Source organism: Delphinapterus leucas, chromosome 19, assembly GCF_059928025.1.
Source record: "Delphinapterus leucas isolate spDelLeu-1000000601 "Yukka" chromosome 19, BTC_Dleu_Yukka2, whole genome shotgun sequence".
Classification (NCBI taxonomy): Eukaryota; Metazoa; Chordata; class Mammalia; order Artiodactyla; family Monodontidae; genus Delphinapterus; species Delphinapterus leucas.
This window is the reverse complement of record NC_143147.1, coordinates 41,447,783-41,471,742: the sequence shown is the minus strand read 5'-3', so window position 1 is coordinate 41,471,742 and position 23,960 is coordinate 41,447,783. Positions and strand designations below refer to the sequence as shown.

The following is a 23,960-nucleotide window of genomic DNA, read 5'->3' as shown; positions in this document are numbered from 1 at the left end:
ACAGAGAAAAAGAATGAAGGATGAAGGGATTTTTTTTTAAGTATACAAATACCAATTTTCTACAATGAGCTGTACGTAATCACTTTGTAATAAGAACACAGTTTTAAAAATCAGTATCAAATGTCTATGATATATATGTGAAAAAGGAATCTAAGACTAATATATATGGTATGATTTTAGCTTTTATTAAAAAAAAGTGTTCCATACACAGAAAACAGTCTAGAATATGGTGGTTATTATCCTACTTTGGGGAGTAGGTGCGTGTGTGCTTTCACTTTTTACTTTAATACTTCTGGAATGTTTCAATTTATAAGCACTAACGTAATTTGAAAATATGCAAACCTGGAAAAAGTAACAGAAGCAAAGAGCCTAAGACAAATTTGTTACTAAAAACAAAAAATGTTTGCAATATCACTGATCTAGACATAAAATGACAAAACTGTTGTAAATTTATTTGCATAGTGAAAATGAAAAACAAACACAAGGATGCATCACAAAAGTGTATCAGGACAGCTGAGAAGGGACTTCCCTGGTGGTCCAGTGGTTAAGAATCCGCCTTCCAGTGCAGGGGACGCAGGTTTGATCCCTGGTCGGGGAATTAAGATCCCACATGCCATGGGGCAACTGAGCCCGTCTGCCACAACTATGGAGCCCACATGCCACAACTAGAGAGAAGCCCGCTCACTGCAATGAAAGACCCTGTGTGCTGCAACTAAGACCCAACTCAGCCAAATTAAAAGCAAAAAACAAACAAACAAACAAAAATGAAAAAAAAGTAGGTGAGGTATCTTACTTGGATATAGTAATATTCTACACAGTGTTAAGCAAGAACAGACAAAAACAAAAACCTTATATTTGACAAACTTATTTTGCAAAACTCTTCTTTGACTAATGAATTAAAACATTAGTACTCTCTCAGCTAATTTAAAATGTGGAAAACTGGCAACAGCCCCCTCCCCAACCTGCAAAATAAATAAACAAAAGTTAAAAACCTCATAACCCCTTGTCTACACCTGGGAAAAAGTACGTAGGGATAAATAAACCTACATATACTGAAATCTATAATAAGCCACAAAATTGATGGATATTGGTGAAAAAAAGCATGAAAGGCAATAAAGAAAGAAAAGAAAAATCAATTCAAATGTAACAGAAAGAAAAAAATTTTTTAAATCAGTTCTTCATTTTTTGTTGCATTAACCTGGATGAAAATGTTGCTATGCTGGCTTACAGTAAGCAAAGCACTAATCTCAAAGTCAGAAAACTGGGTTGGGTGTTGGCTCTGAGATTCACCAGCTGTGTGTTCCTGAATGTTTTTCCTATTCAAATCAGGCAAAATATCTTCTACTTCACTGTGTTTGTACCGAGGCACTTCATACAAGTGCCTTACACACAGATTTTTATTGACCTTAGAAAATTAATAGGGAAGATGAAAAAATTGTCAGGAATAAGTTACTCTTTTATTATATTGTTTTCTAGTTTATATAAATAATTGACAGTACATACAATTGTAACTTGGGGTAAAAATTTTAAATAAAACGTTCATAAAGAGTATATTTTTCTGACTAAAGAACATGAAACAGAAGTGTACGTTTTGCTTACTTGATTTTTTAATATAAGCAAATATGAAATTAGGGAATAAGAAATATAAAGTTTATCCTAAAACAGTGATAGTAATTATTGGCTTTATAGGATGAAAACAGTCAAACCTCATGACCATCAGAAGTATTGTGGGGACCTCCCTGGTGGCACAGTGGTTAAGAATCCGCCTGCCAATGCAGGGGACACAAGTTCAATCCCTGGTCCGGGAAGATCCCATATGCCATGGAGCAACTAAGCCTGTGTGCCACAACTACTGAGCCCACGTGCCACAACTACTGAAGCCCACGTGCTCTAGGGCCCACGTGCCACAGCTACTGAGGCCGCATGCTGCAACTACTGAAGCCTGTGTGCCTAGAGCCCATGCTCCACAACAAGAGAAGCCACCACAATGAGAAGCCCACGCACTGCAACGAAGAGTAGCCCCTGCTCGCTGCAACTAGAGAAAGCCTGCACGCAGCAACGAAGACCCAACGCAGCCAAAAAAAAAAAAAAAAATAATAATAATCATGGCCATAAGGGATGGAGGAAAAAGATTATTACCCTAATGGTAGATAAAGATTTAGAGTCTTCAAGATGTAAAAGTCTTCGAGAGCTCAAATTACACGTATAAGATGAAGAGTGATTTACTTCTTCATCAAATTCTAGGAGACCTGAATTTTTGGAAGTTGAGCTTTTAGATGGTAACAAATTTACAGAATGCATTATTTATAATCCAAGAATAAAAAAATTGTGAAGAATGAAATGAGTCATCCAGCTAATGTTCTACTCAATGCAGGGAGTCGCTATGCATGGATCCATGAAAGGTATCACATAGAGGGAGACAAGGAACTCATTCTTTTTTGAAATAGCAATTCCATTTGTACACAATTAAAATTTATAGGAATTTTTTTTTTTTAATATTGAGCCAATGTGAGCCTCAGAAAACTTTCACTGGCTAATTCTAAGACAAAGTTTACCTCTATAGTTTCTCAGCATGAGTATAACTACGAGCATAACAACTTCTGAATATTTGACAAGCTCATCAATTCCCCCTTTCAAGGAAACATGTCTAAATTCTTTTCAACAGTTTCTCACATTATATGATTTCAAGATCAATTACCATCCCATTCCCCCTCCTAGAGAAATTCTAGCTTGTATAGTAAGTGTTCTATTTCAAGATGACCAAATGAGACCGTTGCCCCTGCGATAGGTTAAAGATGGCTACAAATTCTTTACTTACTCCTCTCATTGAGAGGTGGGTCTAATTCCCCTCTCTGAATCTGGGCTGGCTTTAGTGACCTACTTCACCAACACAGTGTGGCAAAGTGACTGGGATTTCTGAGGTTTAGGTTACAAGAAGCCTTGCATCTTCCAGCAAGGTTCTTTCAGAACACTTGTTAGAACTCAGGTGCCATGATATGAGGAAACCCAAGAAGCCTCATGAAGAGTAACCTGAGGTCCCAAACCAACAGTCCAACTGAACTCCAAACCAACAGACAGAATCAACTTGTCAGTTATATAAGCAAACCATTTGGAAGTAGATACTCCGATTTACAGTCAAGCCATTTTGCCTAAATTGCACAGCTGTGAGCAATATAAACTATGCTTGTTTCAAAGCACTAAATACTGGGGGGGTGGTTATTACTCGGCAATAGATAACTGGAACCCTTTATCTTAATAATAACCCCAAATAGAAACACTGAACTCTGTCTTTGATAAAACTAGTATTAATAAATGAAGACGGGCAGATGGGAAGAAAAGATTATACCACAGAGGCTGCAGTGGAAGATACAGAAGAGAAGCAAAGTGATTTGCATTACAAAACTCCACAAAGGATCATCAGCAGAACTGCAGAAGAAACTGGGGTAGGGCTGAAAACAAGGAGACTATATACAAAGTATACTTAGCACAGCCAGACAGCTTCCTCCCCTAGTCCTGAAAAAGACATCAAGTATAGTCTCTAGAAAGTATACCAAAGGTTCTGGACTCAGGATATCTTTGTGCAGGCATCCACGGTCTTAGGTTAAGTGAAAGTCTACTCAGTAAACGAAGATCTCTAACCCGCCTTCTACAGCTTAGCTTTAGAATGTCAGCAGCAAGATTTATATTCCCAAGGCAAGGAACTGGAAGATCCATCACTAAAGAAACTGAACTACCCCAAAGGAAAGATACACAAAAACTGATATACAGAGTTTCCAATAAACCAGGTGGCCTGCCACTCCTATACCTTGCCTCCACACACATAGCTTCCATTTGGGTTTTATGTGCCTTATTCTTACATATAAATAGAAAAACAAGGATCACCAGACTTTGAGGAAAGCTTCCAACAGGAAACAGAACAGACAAAGGGGAAAAAAAAAAGAAATGCCTGGAGTATTGAAAACTTGAAGAAACGAAGTACCTTCAAAAAGATAGGATAAGCCATTTTTGGGGAAGTATAATACAAATTGCTTTTTGAAAATAAATATATGACAGTGGAAAAAATTTTAATATTAGATTATAGAAGGTAAAGTTGAGGAAATTGCATACAAAGTAAAATGAGATAAATATTAGGAGGAAAATTATAAAAAAAATTAAAATGATAGGTGTTGGAGCCCCAATATCAAAATAATGGTAATTCCAGAAAGCAAGAGTAGAGACCAAAGAGGGTAAACTGACACAGAAAAAATACAAGAATGGGGCTTCCCTGGTGGAGCAGTGGTTGAGAATCTGTCTGCCAATGCACGGGACACGGGTTCGATCCCTGGTCCGGGAAGATCCCACATGTCACAGAGCAACTAAGCCCGTGCACTACAACTACTGAACCTGTGCTCTAGAGCCCGCGAGCCACAACTACTGAGCCTGTGTGCTGCAACTACTGAAGCCCGCACACCTAGAGCCCACGCTCTGCAACAAGAGAAGCCACCACAATGAGAAACCCGCGCACGGCAACGAAGAGTAATCCCTGTTCACCGCAACTAGAGAAAGCCCGTGTGCAGCAACGAAGACCCAAGGCAGCCAAAAATAAATAAATTAAAAAAAAAAAAAAGAATGTTTCCCCAAACTAGTGGACTCTAGGTTCACAAGTTTCCTGAGTGCCTAGCAGAATAAATATTAAAAAAGACCCATACCTCAGATAATGAATCTACAAGCTTCTACAGAAAAAACCAAAACAACCAAAAAGATTACCTATAAAGAGGGTTCAGCATGGCATTAGGTATATCACTATCAACACCAGAAGCCTGAAGATGATTGAGAAATGCCTTCCAAATTTTAAATTAAAAAATGATTTCAACTTAGAATCCTATATTCATCTAACTGATTAAGTGTGAATGAAGAATACAGCATTTTAAGAATTTTCCTTCTACTTATCCTTCCTCAGAAAGGTACCGCAGAATATGTTCAACTAAAATTAGGGAGTAAATCAAGAAAGAGCAAGATAAGGGATCCAAATCAAGAGAGAAGCAATGGCACAGAGGGCCAAGAAAACACCACATACAGACTAGAGCAGGAGCATGGGGAATCCAGAGTGATGACTCCAAGAAGAAAAACAGAAATGATATTAATTTAAGTGCACTACCAAGTGGAAAGTGATCTTGAGAAGTGTTTCACAGAGCTGGTAGAAAGAAGAGATTGAGGAAACTGTGCAAATAAAAAAATATTAATTCCAAAACAAAAAAACTTTAAGGAAAATAATCACAATACATTAGTTGGCTTAATAGAGAACAGTAGTTATACCTGTTTGGTATCCAACCACAGCATGAAAATTTAAAGCTGCACACCATCTTAGACTGATTCTACTTCAACTTGCTGATTTTATATAGATGATAAAAGGTTTTGATATGTTAAATGACATGCATTAATTAGTGCCACAAATGACAGAGGTATCAGTTATCACAAATCGGGATACTCAACCACGTATGTCTATAGATGGACATTGTTTCAGTAAATGGAATTTACCAGTGATGCTGCCACTCTAAGTTCTGGTTCCAGCTCTACTTCTAAGCATATAAAACTTGGGAGGTAACAATTTCTAGTTTTCCAGTTTTCTATAAAATTAGAAAAATGGTACCTTTCCATACTACCTCAGAGTTAACACTTGGGTCAAATCAGATAGTGGAGTTTAAAAAGCATTAAAAATAATTAAAAAGTATTATTAGTAATTATTAGTAATAATTATTAGCATTAATATAAACATTATGATGTGAGGAAGAAAGGCACAATATTTGGTTAAAACAAAGCAGATACAAGGACAATTTGCCTCTTTCCATGCAGAGAGATGGCCATAGCTCTCTGACTGCTTTGTTTTATGTTTGGCTATTCTACATTCATATTTGAAAGTTTGTTTTCAATTAAAAACTATAACTATCCATAGTTGATTTCCATTTAATAATGCTTTTTTAAAAAAAGGACATCTGTCATTTAAAAAAAATATTTTTTTCCCTCTCTAGGGTAGTGGGTTTGGGGTTTCAGATTCCACTGAGAAGAAAACTATGAACTCATTGAACAAAAAAAATCTATGCATACTTACGTGGGCACATGCACTTACAGACGCACAATAATAAGACAATTTAGATCAAATCTGGGGAGTGAGATGTATTTTATATGAAAACTTTCAAGAATCTCTTTTATATTCTTTTTATTTATGTCTATATTGATTTCTACTATCCTCCCTAAGATGGAGACTCAATCAGTTAATAATGTTCGTAGGAATTTTCCTACAAAGAAACAACACCTATTTTGTAACACTAAGATATATGTTGATATATAGTTTGTGCTCAGGTGTAAAAGGCCTCAGCCTCCCCCCCCCACCCCCCCACCCCCTGCAACAAAGGATAAGTTTATCTTGATTGCCCCTTCTTAATTGGGAGTTAAGTTTCCTCTAAACGTGGTAAACTATTTTGGTGTTATTTTCAAAAAATTAATTAGGAAGTTCTATTATTTTGGATTCACAGTCTGGTCCACCTATTTATCCCCTTACTTATTCACTGGTCTGCTTGGTAATACTTATAAACACATAATGGACAAATAATGTTTCAGCTCCTTAACCTCCCTGGCCACATGAATTTACCCTGGTTTAGTCTGAGTTGTCTTGTTGACTCTTTCTGTATTTCTCTCTTCTAAGATCATGAGTATAATCATTTTCATATTTCAGCTTTTCTAAATATTTTATACTAAACTATATGTTTACATTGGCAGTTTTCTTCTTCAGAGTAACTATTAAAAAATTTACCTTAATCATAACCTCTTTAAGGGATAATTAAAGTATTCTATTTTTTTCCCCACTGATCTTACTTGTGCAGTCTCTGCATGTTCCAGCATCTCTTCAAATTCCTGATAGTCTTCATCATCTGGTTCAGCACCTGAGAGGCGAGCTGCCCTGGCCATAAAATATGGAGGCAGCTCTCCGATCGCTGTACCAATACCCTACGTAAAAAAACCAAAATACTTACATGAGATTTTCTCAACACAGTGATACTAAGCGGATCAAATCTTTATTTTTCAATATCAACAAAAGCATGTTAAGATGCATGTATTAGGGAGGAAAAGATATATTACACAATCAGGAGGACATGAGTTTAAATCATACCCTAATACCAACCTACACAATACCAAGCCAGATAACATACATAAAACTCTTAGACAATCCCTGGTACGCTGCAGACACTAAATTAATGTTAGTTCTCTAGCATCTCTACTTATATCCTCTGTTCTTACTTTTTACATTTCTTTTCATTTTATTAAGTTTAGAAATAGCAGGGGTGGGTGGGATGAATTGGGAGATTGGGATTGACATATATACACTATTGATACTATGTATAAAATAGATAACTAACGAGAACCTACTGTATTGCACAGGGAACTCTACTCAGTGCTCTGTGTTGACCGAAATGCGAAGGAAATCCAAAAAAGAGGAGATATATGTATACGTACAGCTGATTCACTTTGCTGAAACAACACAATATTGTTGTGTTGGGATTAAAAACCTACATTAATTTGAAAGCTAATAAATCTGTCAGAGAATAAGAAAAAAAAAACACACTAGTTTTTTTTTTTTTTTTAAACTGCACAGTGACATTTATTGTTTCAGCCTGGAAAAACATCCCTTTTTTAAATTTCACACAGCAAAGCAAGTTAAAAACTTCACTTGCCAAATAAATGATAATTTAAACAAGAACTTGGTAAAGAAACAGCAGAAACTAACACAATATTGTAAAGCAACTATACTCCAATAAAAATTTTAAAAAAAAGAAATAGCACATGGTTTTCTAGACTTTTGAAATGTTATTTCTTTTTTTTTATTGAAGTATAGTTGATTTATAATATAATATTAGTTTCAGGTATAAAACAGTTATTCAAAATTTTTATAGGCTATACTCTATTTAAAGTTATTATAAACTGTTGGCCTATTTTCCTTGTAGCTTATTTATTTTATACACAGTAGTTTGTACCTCTTAATCCCCTATGGCTATCTTGTTCCCTCCTCCCCACTTCCCTCTCCCCAATGGCAACCACTAGCTTGTTCTCTGTATCTGAAATTCTGTTTCTGTTTTGTTATAACCACTCATTTGTTTTAGTTTTTTAGATTTTATATGTAAATATATATATATATACATACACTGTTATTTTTGTCAGTTCCCCCCTTTTCAAATATCCAAATGATTTGCTAATGAGCATTCACAAGTATAGCTGTTAGATATATAGGAAACCTTCTGATATTGAGGATGTTGTTTTAATCCCAATACAACTTTTTTGTTCAGAGTTAAAGCTTTTAACACACTGTGGTCAGGAAGCCCCTTGAAATCTCAACATTAGGATGGATAAATTTTCACCACAGGAAAAATGTTGATTTCCTCAGGACACTGAGTGATTCATGTTTCAGTCACTTTGTGGATTCTTGTTTTTGAAGAGAATTTTTTTTTTAAATCAACTTAGAACATAAGGATGAAAACAAAGGTAAAAGAATCAGGAACTTGGTTTGGACATATACGGCTTAAATACAGGATAGATAATAATGCAAGAGGCCTGTAGTCTCTGGGAGAATTCTTAACTTTGAGCTATGCTTCTCTGCCTTGAGTCATAGTGAATGAAAAAGCTTTGGTAGTTTTCAGAAGCAACTTTAGGCTTTACTGTTTGCTATGTCCTATGGCTCTGCCTGCAAATGCCTTGACAAAAATCCCCAAGGGACATTATGAAATTCAAACATTTTACAATCACAGTGTTATACTCCAGTGTGTGAAATCAATCATCTCCAAGTGTAACTGCATTATCCACATGTGAACCAAGAGTTATGAAAAGAACATACTTAAGTGCCAAAAGAATAAGACCATATTTAGTTAAAGAACAGAGAGAAGAGGGAGAGGGGAGATATATATATACAAAGAAAGATATAGGAAGAAAACACAAATCATATTTTGCTAAACAAGAGAAGTTAATTTAGTCACCTTTGGAGGATGTTAGAGAACCAACTAATTATTTTAAAAACTGGTAAATAAAGAGAAACAATCAATTATTTATCCTGTCTTACCTATATGGAAGATATCTCAGGATAACCAAATTGGTGATAAGGAGAAGTTTCTCTTTATAAAAGTATTCCAGTCAGTAACTAAAGAAAAAAATGATGCAACTGGAATGCCCCCATTTTATAAACCCTAGTAAAATAATGGACTTATATAATAATGGTGTTAATATCATAAACAGAAAGACAACCAGACATTACTGCACTTCGTGATAGAATACGTAAGACTATAAAGTGTATTCTTGTAAAAAAAAAATTTTTTTTTTCAAGCCTCTCAACCCAGCTATCAATTCACAGGAAACAAAGAAACATATTTAAATTACACCAACTGGAATACAATCAGTAAAATTCAGACTGTGGAAAACTATACTTGACAAACAATCCAGTTTCATCAACGAATATATTTGAAAAGAAAAACAAAGAAATAAACACAATCAGAAAAATCTGAACACTAACTGGGTAACTGATTTGAAGAGACTATTCCTAAATTCTCTTCGGCGTGACAATGTTTTTTAAGTCCTAAGGTTGATATAGTTACAGATAAAATATGATATGTTACCTGGAATATGCTTCAAGATAATTGTGAGCAGCGTGAGGAGGGGTCTAGATGAAAGTATTAGCCAGGAGTTAATATTAGCGGAAGTTGGGTGATAATATATTGAATTAATTATATAATTCCCTCTACTTAAAAAAATTTTTTCATGACAGAAAGTAGGAAGAAAAGTTAATTGCAACATTTTATTCAAAACATAAACTTCTCTTAAAACATGTTAAGTCAAATGTTCAATAGTTCTGAAAGCAATCATATGATTCAAACTCATGACAAGTTTCCCTAAAGTTAAAAAGGAAGTAATAGTGGATTGAAATGAAATCAAGAGCTACGTACTGTATCATACTTAGTTGACCATATTCATTGTTATATTTTAATTCTGTCCATGTTTTCCCATATTAGCAAGGAGTAAGAATGGTGATCATGAGCCAGTGTTCTAATTTTTATGCATATAAATAAAAAGAAAATATAGTCATCCAGACAGGTCCCCTTAAGACACATTATATTCCAGACACAGAAGTTTGTTTAGTCAGTTATCTCAAATTAGATACTGAAGTCCCATAATTTCATGATTCTTACAAAACAATTTTATAATTCTTGCAAAATCAACATAAAAAAACAAAACTAAACTGTGGAACACTAAAAGCTGTCAGCCCAAGTTTAATTAAGGGGAAGAAATGACTGGCTTCCTTATTGCAAAAGAAAGACAAATGGTATTTAGTCAAGCAATAATTCAGAAAGCTCTTCTAAAAACTGTCCATGCATATCAATTTATTACCCTGAAGTCCTTGCTTCTTGAATTGGAGAAGAGTTTAATATGCACAAAATATGCAAAACCAATAGAGAAACACAATATCTTACTGGAGTGTCAATTTTATTAAAAGATTTTGGGAGGACAAAAATCCTAAATTTTTGTGCTTTCAAAAGTTTTGTCAACTGGATTCACAGGTAAATCACCAGCATCTTGCTTTTCTATGTTACGAACTGTAAGTTTAATGGTAAAAATCTGGGGAGTAGAAAATTTTACATATGCTGACTACTCAGAAATTACAGTAGTTTGGTATTATCAGTGTGTTAATAATCTTTAAAAACAAAACCATTTTCTATTAAATATTCCAACTGCAAACATGAAACAGAGGTTAGAAGCCAAAGTTTGGAGGGTAACTTGGAACCACTGAGAAATTCAAGGCTTTTACAGCAATGTTTAAAAAACAGTTATACCGGGCTTCCCTGGTGGCGCAGTGGTTGAGATTCCGCCTGCCGATGCAGGGGACACGGGTTCGTGCCCCGGTCCGGGAAGATCCCACATGCCGCGGAGCGGCTGGGCCTGTGAGCCATGGCCGCTGAGCCTGTGCGTCCGGAGCCTGTGCTCCGCAACAGGAGAAGCCACAGCAGTGAGAGGCTCGCGGACCGCAAAAAGAAAAAACAAACAAAAAAAACCCCACAATTATACCAATTCTAGTAAAATTAGCAGATTGTTTTACAATCGAAAAAAGAGAGAAAATGTGCTTCCAGTTTCCCTTAAGGTCAGTTTTAAACTGACTTCAGAAAGGAATGAAGTTCTGATACATGCTACAAAATGGATGAAACTTGAAAACATTATGCTAGGTGAAATAAGCCAGACACAAACGGACAGATACTGTATGATTCCATTTATACTGGATATCAAGAATAGGCAAATTCACAGAGGCAGAAAGTCGAGAGGTTACTCTCTCCCCAGGGGCTGGGGAGAGGAGGGAATGAGGAGTTATTGTTTAATGGGTACAGAGTTTCTGTTTGTGGATGACAGAAAAGTTCTGGAAGTAGATATTGGTGATGGTTACACAACACTGTGAATGTACTTAATGCCAGTAAATTGTGCACTTAAACATGATTAAATGGTAAACTATGTTATGTACATTTTACCACAATAGGAAAAAAACTCCCAAAAAACAAAACCATGAACTTAACAAATAATTGAGTTTAGGGACTTCCCTGGTAGTCCAATGGTAAAGAATCCGCATTATAATGCAGGAGACATGGGTTCGATCCCTGCTCAGGGAACCAAGATCCCACATGTTGAGGGGAAACTAAGCCTGTGTGCCACAACTAATGAGCTTGTGAGCCTCAACTACACAGCCCATGTGCTCTGGAACCAACAAGCCACAACTGCAGATCCCACATGCCCTGGAGCATGCGTGCCACAACTAGAGAAGAGAAAACCCAATGCTACAACTAGAGAGAAGCCCACGTACCGCAACGAAGAGCCTGCATGCCTCAACAAAAGATCCCGCGTGCCGCAACTAAGGACCGACATAGCCAAAAATAAATAAAATAAATAAATAATAAAATAAGTCTTTTAAAAAAAAAGAAAATAAATGAGCTTAAAAGGTGATGTTCTAAAAACCCACCAAACCTAACAAATGAAGAGGAAATAGGCAGTCTACCTGAAAAACAATTCAGAATAATGATAGTAAAAATGATGCAAAATCTTGGAAACAGAATGGAGGAAATAAAAGAAACGTTTAACAAGGACCTAGAAGAACTAAAGAGCAAACAAACAGTGATGAACAACACAATAAACAAAATTAAAAATTCTCTACAAGGGATCAATAGTGGAAAAACGGAGGCAGAAGAGCGGATAAGTGACCTGGAAGATAAAATAGTGGAAATAACTACTGCAGAGAAAAACAAAGAAAAAAGAATGAAAAGAATTGAGGACAGTCTCAGAGACCCCTGGGACAACATTAAACGCACCAACATTCGAATTACAGGGGTCCCAGAAGAAGAAGAGAAAAAGAAAGGGACTGAGAAAATATTTGAAGAGACTATAGTTGAAAACTTCCCTAATATGGGAAAGAAAATAGTTAATCAAGTCCAGGAAGCCCAGAGAGTCCCATACAGGGTAAATCCAAGAAGAAACAGGCCAAGACACAAATTAATCAAACTATCAAAAATTAAATACAAAGAACAAATATTAAAAGCAGCAAGGGAAAAACAACAAATAACACATAAGGAAATCCCCATAAGGTTAACAGCTGATCTTTCAGCAGAAACTCTGCAAGCAGAAGGGAGTGGCAGGACATATTGAAAGTGATGAAAGGGAAAAACCTAAAACCAAGATTACTCTACCCAGCAAGGATCTCATTCAGATTTGACAGAGAAATTAAAACCTTTACAGACAAGCAAAAGCTAAGAGAATTCAGCACCACCAAACCAGCTTTACAACAAATGCTAAAGAACTTCTCTGGGCAGGAAACACAAGAGAAGGAAAAGACCTACAATAATAAACCCCAAACAATTAAGGAAATGGTAATAGGAACATATATATCGATAATTACCTTAAATGTAAATGGATTAAATGCTCCAACCAAAAGACATAGATTGGCTGAATGGATACAAAAATAAGACTTGTATATCTGCTGTCTATAAGAAACCCACTTCAGACCTAGGGACACATAAAGACTGAAAGTGAGGGGATGGAGAAAGATATTCCATGCAAACGGATATCAAAAGAAAGCTGGAGTAGCAATTCTCATGTAAGACAAAACAGACTTTAAAACAAAGACTATTACAAGAGACAAAGAAGGACACTACATAATGATCAAGGGATCAATTCAAGAAGAAGATATAACAATTGTAAGTATCTATGCACCCAACATAGGAGCACCTCAATATATAAGGCAAGTACTAACAGCCATAAAAGGGGAAATGAACAGTAACACAATCATAGTAGAGGACTTTAACACCCCATTTGCACCAATGGACAGATCATCCAAAATGAAACTAAATAAGAAAACACAAGCTTTAAATGATACATTAAACAAGATGGACTTAATTGATATTTATAGGACATTCCATCCAAAAACAACAGAATACATATTCTTCTCAAGTGCTCATGGAACATTCTCCAGGATAGATCATATCTTGGGTCACAAATCAAGCCTTGGTAAATTTAAGAAAACTGAAATTATCTCAAGTATCTTTTCAGACCACAACGCTATGAGACTAGATATCAATTACAGGAAAAAATCTGTAAGAAATACAAACACATGGAGGCTAAACAACACACTACTTAATAACCAAGAGATCACTGAAGAAATCAAAGAGGAAATCAAAAAATACCTAGAAACAAATGACAATGAAAACACGACGATCCAAAACCTATGGATGCAGCAAAAGCAGTTCTAAGAGGGAAGTTTATAGCAATACAATCCTACCTTAAGAAACAAGAAACATCTCAAATAAACAACGTAACCTTACACCTAAAGCAATTACAGAAAGAAGAACAAAAAAACCCCAAAGTTAACAGAAGGAAAGAAATCATAAAGATTAGATCAGAAATAAATCGAAAAGAAATGAAGGAAATGATAGCAAAGATCAATAAAAGTAAAATCTGGTTCTTTGAGAAGATAAACAAAATTGATAAACCATTAGCCAGACTCATCAAGAAAAAAAGGGAGAAGACTCAAATCAATAGAATTAGAAATGAAAAAGGAGAAGTAACAACTGACATGGCAGAAATACAGAGGATCATGAGAGATTACTACAAGCAACTATATGCCAGTAAAAGGGACACCCTGCAAGAAATGGACAAATTATTAGAAATGCACAACCTTCTGAAACTGAACCAGGAAGAAACAGAAAATATGAACAGACCAATCACAAGCACTGAAATTGAAACTGTGATTAAAAATCTTCCAACAAACAAAAGCCCAGGACCAGATGGCTTCACAGGCGAATTCTATCAAACATTTACAGAAGAGCTAACACCTACCCTTCTCAAACTCTTCCAAAATATAGCAGAGGGAGGAACACTCCCAAACTCATTCTACGAGGCCACCATCACCCTGATACCAAAACCAGACAAAGATATCACAAAGAAAGAAAACTACAGGCCAATATCACTGATGAACACAGATGCAAATATCCTCAACAAAATACTAGCAAACAGAATCCAACAGCACATTAGAAGGATCATACACTATGATCAAGTGGGGTTTATCCCAGGAATGCAAGGATTCTTCAGTATACGCAAATCAATCAATGTAATACATCATATCAACAAATTGAGGGAGAAAAATCATATGATCATCTCAATAGATGCAGGGAAAGCTTTCAACAAAATTCAACACCCATTTATGATAAAAACCCTCCAAAAAGTAGGCATAGAGGGAACAATCCTCAACATAATAAAGGCCATATATGACAAACCCACAGCCAGCATCATCCTCAATGGTAAAAAACTGAAAGCATTTCCACTAAGATCAGGAACAAGACAAGGTTGCCCACTCTCACCACTATTATTCAACATAGTTTGGGAAGTTTTAGCCACAGCATTCAGAGAAGAAAAAAAAATGAAAGGAATCCAAATCGGAAAAGAAGAAGTAAAGCTGTCACTGTTTGCAGATGACATGATACTCTACGTAGAGAATCCTAAAGATGCTACCAGAAAACTACTAGAGCTAATCAACGAATTTGGTAAAGCAGCAGGATACAAAATGAATGCACAGAAATCTCTTGCATTCCTATACACTAATGATGAAAAATCTGAAAGTGAAATTAAGAAAACACTCCCATTTACCATTGCTACAAAAAGAGTAAAATATCTAGGAATAAACCTACCTAAGGAGACAAAAGACCTGTATGCAGAAAATTATAAGACGCTGATGAAAGAAATTAAAGATGATATAAATACATGGAGATATACCATGTTCTTGGATTGGAGAATCAACATTGTGAAAATGACTCTACTACCCAAAGCAATCTACAGATTCAATGCAATCCCTATCAAGCTACCAATGGCATTTTTCACAGAACTAGAACAAAAAATTTCACAATTTGTATGGAAACACAAAAGACCCCGAATAGCCAAAGCACCTTGAGAAAGAAAAATGGAGCTGGAGGAATCAGTCTCCCTGACTTCAGGCTATACTACAAAGCTACTGTAATCAAGACAGTATGGTACTGGCACAGAAACAGAAATGTAGATCAATGGAACAGGATAGAAAGCCCAGAGATAAACCCACGCACATATAGTCACCTAATCTTTGATAAAGGAGGCAAGAATATACAGCGGAGGAAAGACAGCCTCTTCAATAAGTGGTGCTGGGAAAACTGGACAGCTACATGTAAAAGAATGAAATTAGAACACTCCCTAACACCATACACAAAAATAAACTCAAAATGGATTAAAGACCTAAATGTAAGACTGGACACTATCAAACTCTTAGAGGAAAACAAAGGCAGAACACTCTATGACATAAATCACAGCAAGATCCTTTTTGACCCACCTCCTAGAGAAACGGAAATAAAACCAAATATAAACAAATGGGACCTAATGAAACTTAAAAGCTTTTGCACAGCAAAGGAAAGCATAAGCAAGACGAAAAGTCAACCCTCAGATTGGGAGAAAATGTTTGCAAATGAAGCAACTGACAAAGGATTAATCTCCAAAATTTACAAGCAGCTCATGCAACTCAATATCAAAAAAAACAAACAACCCAGTCCAAAAATGGGCAGAAGGCCTAAACAGACATTTCTCCAAAGAAGATATACAGATTGCTAACAAACACATGAAAGAATGCTCAACATCATTAATCATTAGAGAAATGCAAATCAAAACTAAAATGAGGGGGCTTCCCTGGTGGCACAGTGGTTGAGAGTCCGCCTGCCGATGCACGGGACACGGGTTCATGCCCCGGTCCGGGAAGATCCCACGTGCCGCGGAGTGGCTAGGCCCGTGAGCCATGGCCGCTGAGCCTGTGTGTCTGGAGCCTGTGCTCCGCAACAGGAGAGGCCACAACAGTGAGAGGCCTGCATACTGCAAAAACAAACAAACAAACAAAAAAAACCTACGATGAGGTATCATCTCACATTGGTCAGAATGGCCATCATCAAAAAATGTACAAACAATAATTGCTGGAGATGGTGTGGAGAAAAGGGAACCCTCTTGCACTGTTGGTGGGAATGTAAATTGATACAGCCACTACGGAGAACAGTATGGAGGTTCCTTAAAAAAGTAAAAATAGAACTACCATACGACCCAGCAATCCCACTACTGGGCATATACCCTGAGAGATTACTACAAGCAACTATATGCCAATAAAATGGACAACAACAAAAAGAGTCATGTACCACAATGTTCATTGCAGCTCTATTTACAATAGCTAGGACATGGAAGCAACCTAAGTGCCCATCGACAGATGAATGGATAAAGAAGATGTGGCACATATATACAATGGAATATCACTCAGCCATAAAAGGGAACGAAACTGAGTTATTTGTAGTGAGGTGGATGGACCTACAGACTGTCATACAGAGTGAACTAAGTCAGAAAGAGAAAAACAAATACTGTATGCTAACACGTATATATGGAATCTAAAAAAAAAAAAAAAATGGTCAGAAGAACCTAGGGGCAAGATGGGAATAAAGATGCAGATCTACTAGAGAATGGACTTGAGGATACGGGGAAGGGGAAGGGGAAGCTGGGACAAAGTGAGAGAGTGGCATGGACATATAAACACTACCAAACGTAAAATAGATAGCTAGTGGGAAGCAGCTGCATAGCACAGGGAGATCAGCTCAGTGCCTTTTGACCACGTAGAGGGGTGGGATAGGGAGGGTGGGAGGGAGGGAGATGCAAGAGTGAGGAGATATGGGGACATATGTATATGTATAACTGATTCACTTTGTTATAAAGCAGAAACTAACACACCATTGTAAAGCAATTATACTCCAATAAAGATGTTAAAAAAAAAAAAAAGGTGATGTTCTCTCTCTGAAAGTCATCACACATGCTTCCTCTCCTCTGCCCTGCCACCATCCTGCCTCCTCACTGTACTCCTTATTATCCTTAGATACCCATTGAAACACTGCTATTTCAAGGAAATCTTCCCTGAATCACAGACTAGGAAAACATTTTTGTGTTATGCAATAAATTTCTCCTTCATAGCAGTTATCTCAATTTGTTTAAATATTTATATATATAATTTTTTGACAATACTTATATATACATTTTTCCATAATTATTTCCCTCACTAGAATGTAAAGCTCCATGAGGGTAGAGACTGTTAAGTTTTGCTCACTCTGAATCTCCAATGCTTGGAGGTTTAATAACTATTATTGGAATTTATAACTGAAAAGAAAATTTGTGAAGCCTTACACTAGTGATATAGTCAAATTGTAAAAGGTGAAAAAGATAACAACTGAAAAAAGGTAACCTACTTATCAGCAACACCAAACAATTCATCTTAATGGGCTCCAAAGACTTATGTGAACAAGTTGAAACTGAGGTTGACCCTGGTCTTCATCTTATAATTGGAGGCACTATGTATTTTAATGATTTTACTGATTTACTATATTTATAATGATAGTGAAGTCTGTAAAGATATTTTACTTCGTAAAGTACAAATTAGGTAAAAATTTTAAATAACATAACAGTTTTTAATCAAGCAAGATATTCCCCTGAAAAAAAAAATATGGATGTGAACACAAATGGGATCAATTTTATGAAAGGGTAAGATATAAGAATCAAGGCCAATACACTCTAAATCAACATTTCTCAACTTCGGTAGTATTGACTTTTTTTTTTTTTTAACATTTATTTATTTATTTGGCTGCACCAGGTCTTTAGTTGTGGTGTGCAGGATCTAGTTTCCAGGCCAGGGATCGAACCCGGGCCCCCTGCATTGGGAACACAGTGGAGTCTTAACTGCTGGACCACCAGGGAAGTCCCAGTATTGACTTTTTATGAGTGTATCCCAGTTAACCATTTTTAAATATAAAATTTAGTGGCATTAGTTGTATTCACAATGTTGTGCAACCATCATCATTATATTTTCAATATTTTTCTTCACCCAAATGGAAACTCTATACCCATTAAACATTAACTTCTCATTCCCCACAACCCTGGTAACCTCAAACCTACTTTTTGTCTCTATGAATCTGAATTGTCTAGATAGCTCACATAAGTGGAATCATACAATATCTGTCTTTCTATGTCTGGCTTATTTCATTTACCATAATGTTTTTCTAGGTTCATCTATATTGCAGCATGTATAAGAACTTCATTCCTTTTTATGGCTGAATAGTATTCTATTATGTGTATATAATACTCTTTGTTTATCCATTTATCTGTTAAGAGACACTTGGATTGTTTCCACCTTTCTGATAATGTGAATAATGTTACTGAACAATGAACTACAAGTTTCTGTACATATTAGAGTCCCAGTTTTCAGTTCTTTTGGGTATTTATGTAGGAATGGAATTAGAGGAGGGTCATATAGTAAATGTACGTTTACATTTTTGAGAAACCACCAAACTCTTTTCCACAGCAACTAAATCACTTTACATTTCCACCAGCAATCTATGAGGGTTCCAATTTCTCCACATCTTCACCAACACTTGTTATTTTTCGTTTTCTAAAAAAATAATAGCCATCCTAATCTGTGTGAAGAGGTATTTCCTTCTGGTTTGGATTTGCATTTCCCCAATGACTAATGATATTGAGAATCTTTCTGTGCACTTATTGGCCATTTGTATGTCTTCCTTGGAGAAATGTTTATTCAAATCCTTTGCCCATTTTTTAATTGGGTTGTTTGTCTTTTTGTTGTTGAGTTGTGTAGTTCTTTAAACATACTGAATATTAAACCTTTATCTGATATATGACTTTTAAACATTTTCTCCCTTTTTGTGGGTTGTCTTTTAACTCTCTTGATAGTGTGTCCTTTGATGTACAAGAAGTTTTAATTTTAGCTAAGTTCAATTTATCTATTTTTTTCTTTTGTTGCCTCTGCTTTCGATGTCTTATTTAAGAACCACTGCCAAATCACCAGGCAGATTTGTTTCTATATTTTCTTCTAAGTGTCTTATAGTTTTAACTCTTAAGTTTAGGTCTTTGATTAATTTTGAGTTAATTTTTACATATGGTGTAAGATAAGGATCCAACCCCTCTCTTTTGCAGGTGGATATTCAGTTTTCCCAGCATCCTCTGATGAAAGGACTCTTTGTAAATGGTGAAAACAAAAGGAACGAATTTAAGCAGAACTTGATATGTGCTACCTTTTTTACATAACAAAAGACTGTTTCAAAGAAGGGAATATGAAGAACAAACAAACATTCAGACAATCAGTATTTATTGGTATTCTTTTTTTTTCCGGTATGTGGGCCTCTCACTGTTGTGGCCTCTCCCGTTGCGGAGCACAGGCTCCGGATGCGCAGGCTCAGCCGCCATGGCTCACGGGCCTAGCCGCTCTGCGGCATGTGGGATCTTCCTGGACCGGGGCACGAACCTGTGTCCCCTGCATCGGCGGGCGGACTCTCAACCACTGCGTCACCAGGGAAGCCCTATTGGTATTCTTGAACTATGAGCAAAGCCTAATGCTGATTGCTGTGAGTAATAAATTTAAGGTACAGTCTGAATTTTTTGAGGAGCTTAAAATTTATTTGGGGAAGTAAGCCACTACACCAGCCAATTTAACTAATTTGAGGCATGCATGGAGCCAGGCCAAATGAGTGCTTCAGACAATATGCACTTTGGAAGAAGCAGTTATCACTGCCAGCTGGAATGAAAAATTTTCTTTGTTGGCATTAGTGTTAATCTAGCCACATAAATCATTTTTGAAAGAACAAAAGAACAACAGAAAATTGAAGGCTATATACATACTCCTTTTCTAGCATGTTCTGAATATCTAGTTATCTTATTAATAGCTTTTCATCAAAAGACAAATGTGTAAAGCAGAAACTAACACACCATTGTAAAGCAATTATACTCCAATAAAGATGTTTAAAAAAAAAAAGACTAATGTGGTAAAATTTATAATACATATGCAACTAGTATAATGAATTTGTTTCCAGTATTTATAAAAGAGTAACAGGAAATATGACAATTTTTCCTGTCTTTCATATTCAACAAATTCAATACATGGCATTTCCCTTTTAATTATTTTAAAACACGACATAAACGCTTGAATGTGTTTGAAAACTCTGCCTCTTCTGTGGGCATTCTATTCATGTTCATTTTAATTAAGAGTTTTAAGTGATGTGTTCCACATTTTTCATTTTATAAGAAACTGTTAGGGGAAAAAAAGTTACAGGGAACATAAAACTTAGTGATTCCAAATGATGAATTAAAAAATAATTCAAATGGTAATAGGAAGTCTTTAGCAAATGAACTATTCCTCAATGATATACATGTGAATGAATTTAAGCATATAAAAAATGCTTTGTATGGATATGCAGATTAAAATACATCTACCATTGATCATGTAGTCCAAAATTTCCCAAAATATATTAAGCAAGCCATAAAAAGAATAATTGGAACTTCTGAAAGTAAGGTCACCATATAGTCTGATACCTCCAATACAGTAAAGCTAAGTTTATTAAGAAATGTCTGACCTTACTTTAGTATTACAACAACTCAGAAAATGAAATGAGTCTTCTAAGAATAAACACAGAGTATTTAAATCTAGGAGAGAGACATATAATACTTACCTAATTTGGACTGATATATAACCATTTGCTATGTGTTTATCAAGTTTTATAAACGTTAGTAAAACTTTACAAAGTAGTATAGTTGCACCATCTATACTCCTTTTCCCTGCTATTGTCTACTTGGTATCAATGCTTCCTGGTACCTAAGGTTTCCTGCCTTCCTTCTGAATGTTATTCATGAACAGGAGAAGCTCTAAAGGTTTCTTTTACATGGAAGCTAGGTAGCTGGTAACTTTATTAATTAATTATCTACTGACTTGGTATATGTCTGGCTTCAATTTCAATGAGGTACAAAGAATCAAGACAGTGAGGTTAATTTTGAACAAATATGAAAATGGACATCTTACCCACATGCAGGCCTCAATCCTAACTTTTGAGATGATGCTCCATAAAGAAATGGTTCCTTCAGTGCCCTCTTCATCTGGACAAATAATCTGATCAGGATAGGGTGGTTCAGGGAAATTAACTGAATTGCATTCATAAGCAGCTAATGTAACTGAAGCTATATGTGGACCCTACAAAAAAATATGAGAAATCTCTGATGAGAAATATTAAAGAGAAAGCAATTATTAATAGACATGTTATTTTAATGGTACCTTAATCACTCTATATTAATAGAAAAATGTTAGCTTTTAAAGAACAAGAATCTACCTAATATTTCAAGATGCAACTGATAATTTGAAAAAATAATCCTTTCCAGAATCTCTTATGGTTTGCTTTCTTAAAAACCAATTTCAAATTTACTCATGTATAATTTACATATAGTAAGAGCCATTTTTTTAGGTCAGTAGTTCAATAAGCTTTGACAATTATATTCAGTCGTATAACCATAACCTATCAAGATAAAGGTACAGAACAGTCCCGTCACTGCAAAAAGTTCTCTTGTGTCCTTTTGTAGTCAATCTCCTTCCCCCAACACTAGACCCTGGAAACCATATGATTTCTGTCTTGATTCTTATTTTATTTATCCACATATCTCATTTGTAAGAATGCCATCCCCTGTGATAAAAACCTCCTGTGCCCCTATTCCTTTAGGCATAATTTGAGAATACTATATTTTGTCCTTACTTAAAAAACAGTTGATGCAGACATAGAAAACAAACTTACGGTTACCAAAGGGGACAGTGGGGGTGGGGGTGGGAAATTAGGAGTTTGGGATTAGCAGATACACACTACTACATATAAAATCGGTAACCAAGGACCTACTGTATTGCACAGGAAACTCTACTAAGTATCTTGCAATGACCTAAAATGGAAGAGAATCTGAAAAAGTATATATATATATATATATATATATATATATATATATATATATATATACACACACACACACATATATAACTGAATCACTTTGCTATACACTTGAAACTAACACAACATTGTAAATTAACTATACTTCAAAAGAAAAAAGTTGATGAAGTAATTACATCACTTATCTTTCCCACTGACATCCCAAAACAAAAATAAAACTGTGGAATCAGTATCAGTTAGTTTTTCTTTTAAATTAATTTTTTCTATGGAAGCTTTTGGGCTGCTTTGTACCTTTATTTAGAAATATTACAAATTAATAATAATCATATAGATTAAAATGAATTAACATTTAGATGTGTGATAAAGGTTTAAACACAGTGGTTTCCAAATTAACAGGTATGCCATGACGAGGTGTCTGCATAAGAATCAACTATGGACTTTGTTAAAAATATAAATTTCAGGGTCCCCTAAGCATAAGTTGATTCAATAAGTGGACATAGGAACCTGTATGTTTTATTTTATTTTTATTATTTTTTAAGATTCAGGTTTTTTTTTTAAGATTTATTTATTATTTGTTTTATTTTAGGCTGCATCGAGTCTTAGTTGCGGCATGCAGGATCTTCGTTGAGGCATGTGGGATCTTTCAGGATCTTTCGTTGTGGTACGCAGGCTTCTCTCTAGTTGTGGCGCACAGGCCTTCAGGGTGCCTGGGCTCTGTAGTTGTGGCACGCGGGCTCCAGAGCATGTGGGCTCTGTAGTTTGCGGGCACGCAGGCTCTCTAGTTGAGGCATGTAACCTTTAGTAGTTGTGGTGTGCAGACTTAGCTGCCCTGAGGCATGTGGAATCCCAGTTCCCCGACCAGGAATCAAACCTGCATCTCTGCATTTTAAGGCGGATTCTTTACCACTGGACCATCAGGGAATTCCCAACCTGTATGTTTTATGTATTTATTTATTTTAACTAATTGATTTTTTTAAAAATTTATTTATTTTTATTTTTGGTTGCGTTGGGTCTTTGTTGCTGAGTGCAGGCTTTCTCTAGTAGCAGCGAGCAGGGGCTACTCTTGGTTGCAGAGTGCAGGCTTCTCATTGAGGTGGCTTGTCTTGTTGCGGAGCATGGGCTCTAGGCGCGCCGGCTTCAGCAGTTGCGGCACGTGGGCTTGCAGGCTCTAGAGCACAGGCTCAGCAGTTGTGGCACATGGGCTTAGTTGCTCCGCAGCACGTGGGATCTTCCCGGACCAGGGCTCGAACCTGTGTCCCCTGCATTGGCAGACAGATTCTTAACCACTGTGCCACCAGGGAAGCCCCCCAACCTGTATGTTTTAAACAAGCTTCTAATAGGCTATTAGGTGTCAGAAAATAAGCGAACTCAGACAAGTCACTTAACCTTCCTGGACCTCAAGCTACTCTTCTGCAAGGCAAAAGAATTAGATTCATCTTATGTTTTTATCTAGCTCCAAAATTCAAAAACCCCTAACATAATCAAGATGTCAATAAAATCTATTGCTAATTTCCAAAGTTCTCATGAAGTGTAAGCTCTAGAAGTTGGATATTCTTAACATGTTACTGTAACACACATATAAAGTACTAGGCTTAGAACAGTGCTGGGCAT

General features: G+C 36.0%; 1 protein-coding gene across 4 annotated transcripts in view; it reads right to left on the bottom strand.

Annotated features, from left to right (window-relative positions):
* VMP1 (vacuole membrane protein 1) overlaps nucleotides 1–23,960 on the bottom strand; it is a 129,206-nt gene that overhangs the window by 51,295 nt on the left and 53,951 nt on the right. For all 4 annotated transcript variants that reach the window (XM_022552577.3, XM_022552576.3, XM_089900953.1 and 1 more), the window contains 2 exons: nucleotides 21,446–21,613; nucleotides 6,853–6,984 (listed from right to left, as the gene is read on the bottom strand). In XM_022552577.3, the coding sequence (XP_022408285.1) occupies nucleotides 6,853–6,984; nucleotides 21,446–21,613 (300 nt within the window). The remainder of the gene's footprint in view (nucleotides 1–6,852; nucleotides 6,985–21,445; nucleotides 21,614–23,960) is intronic.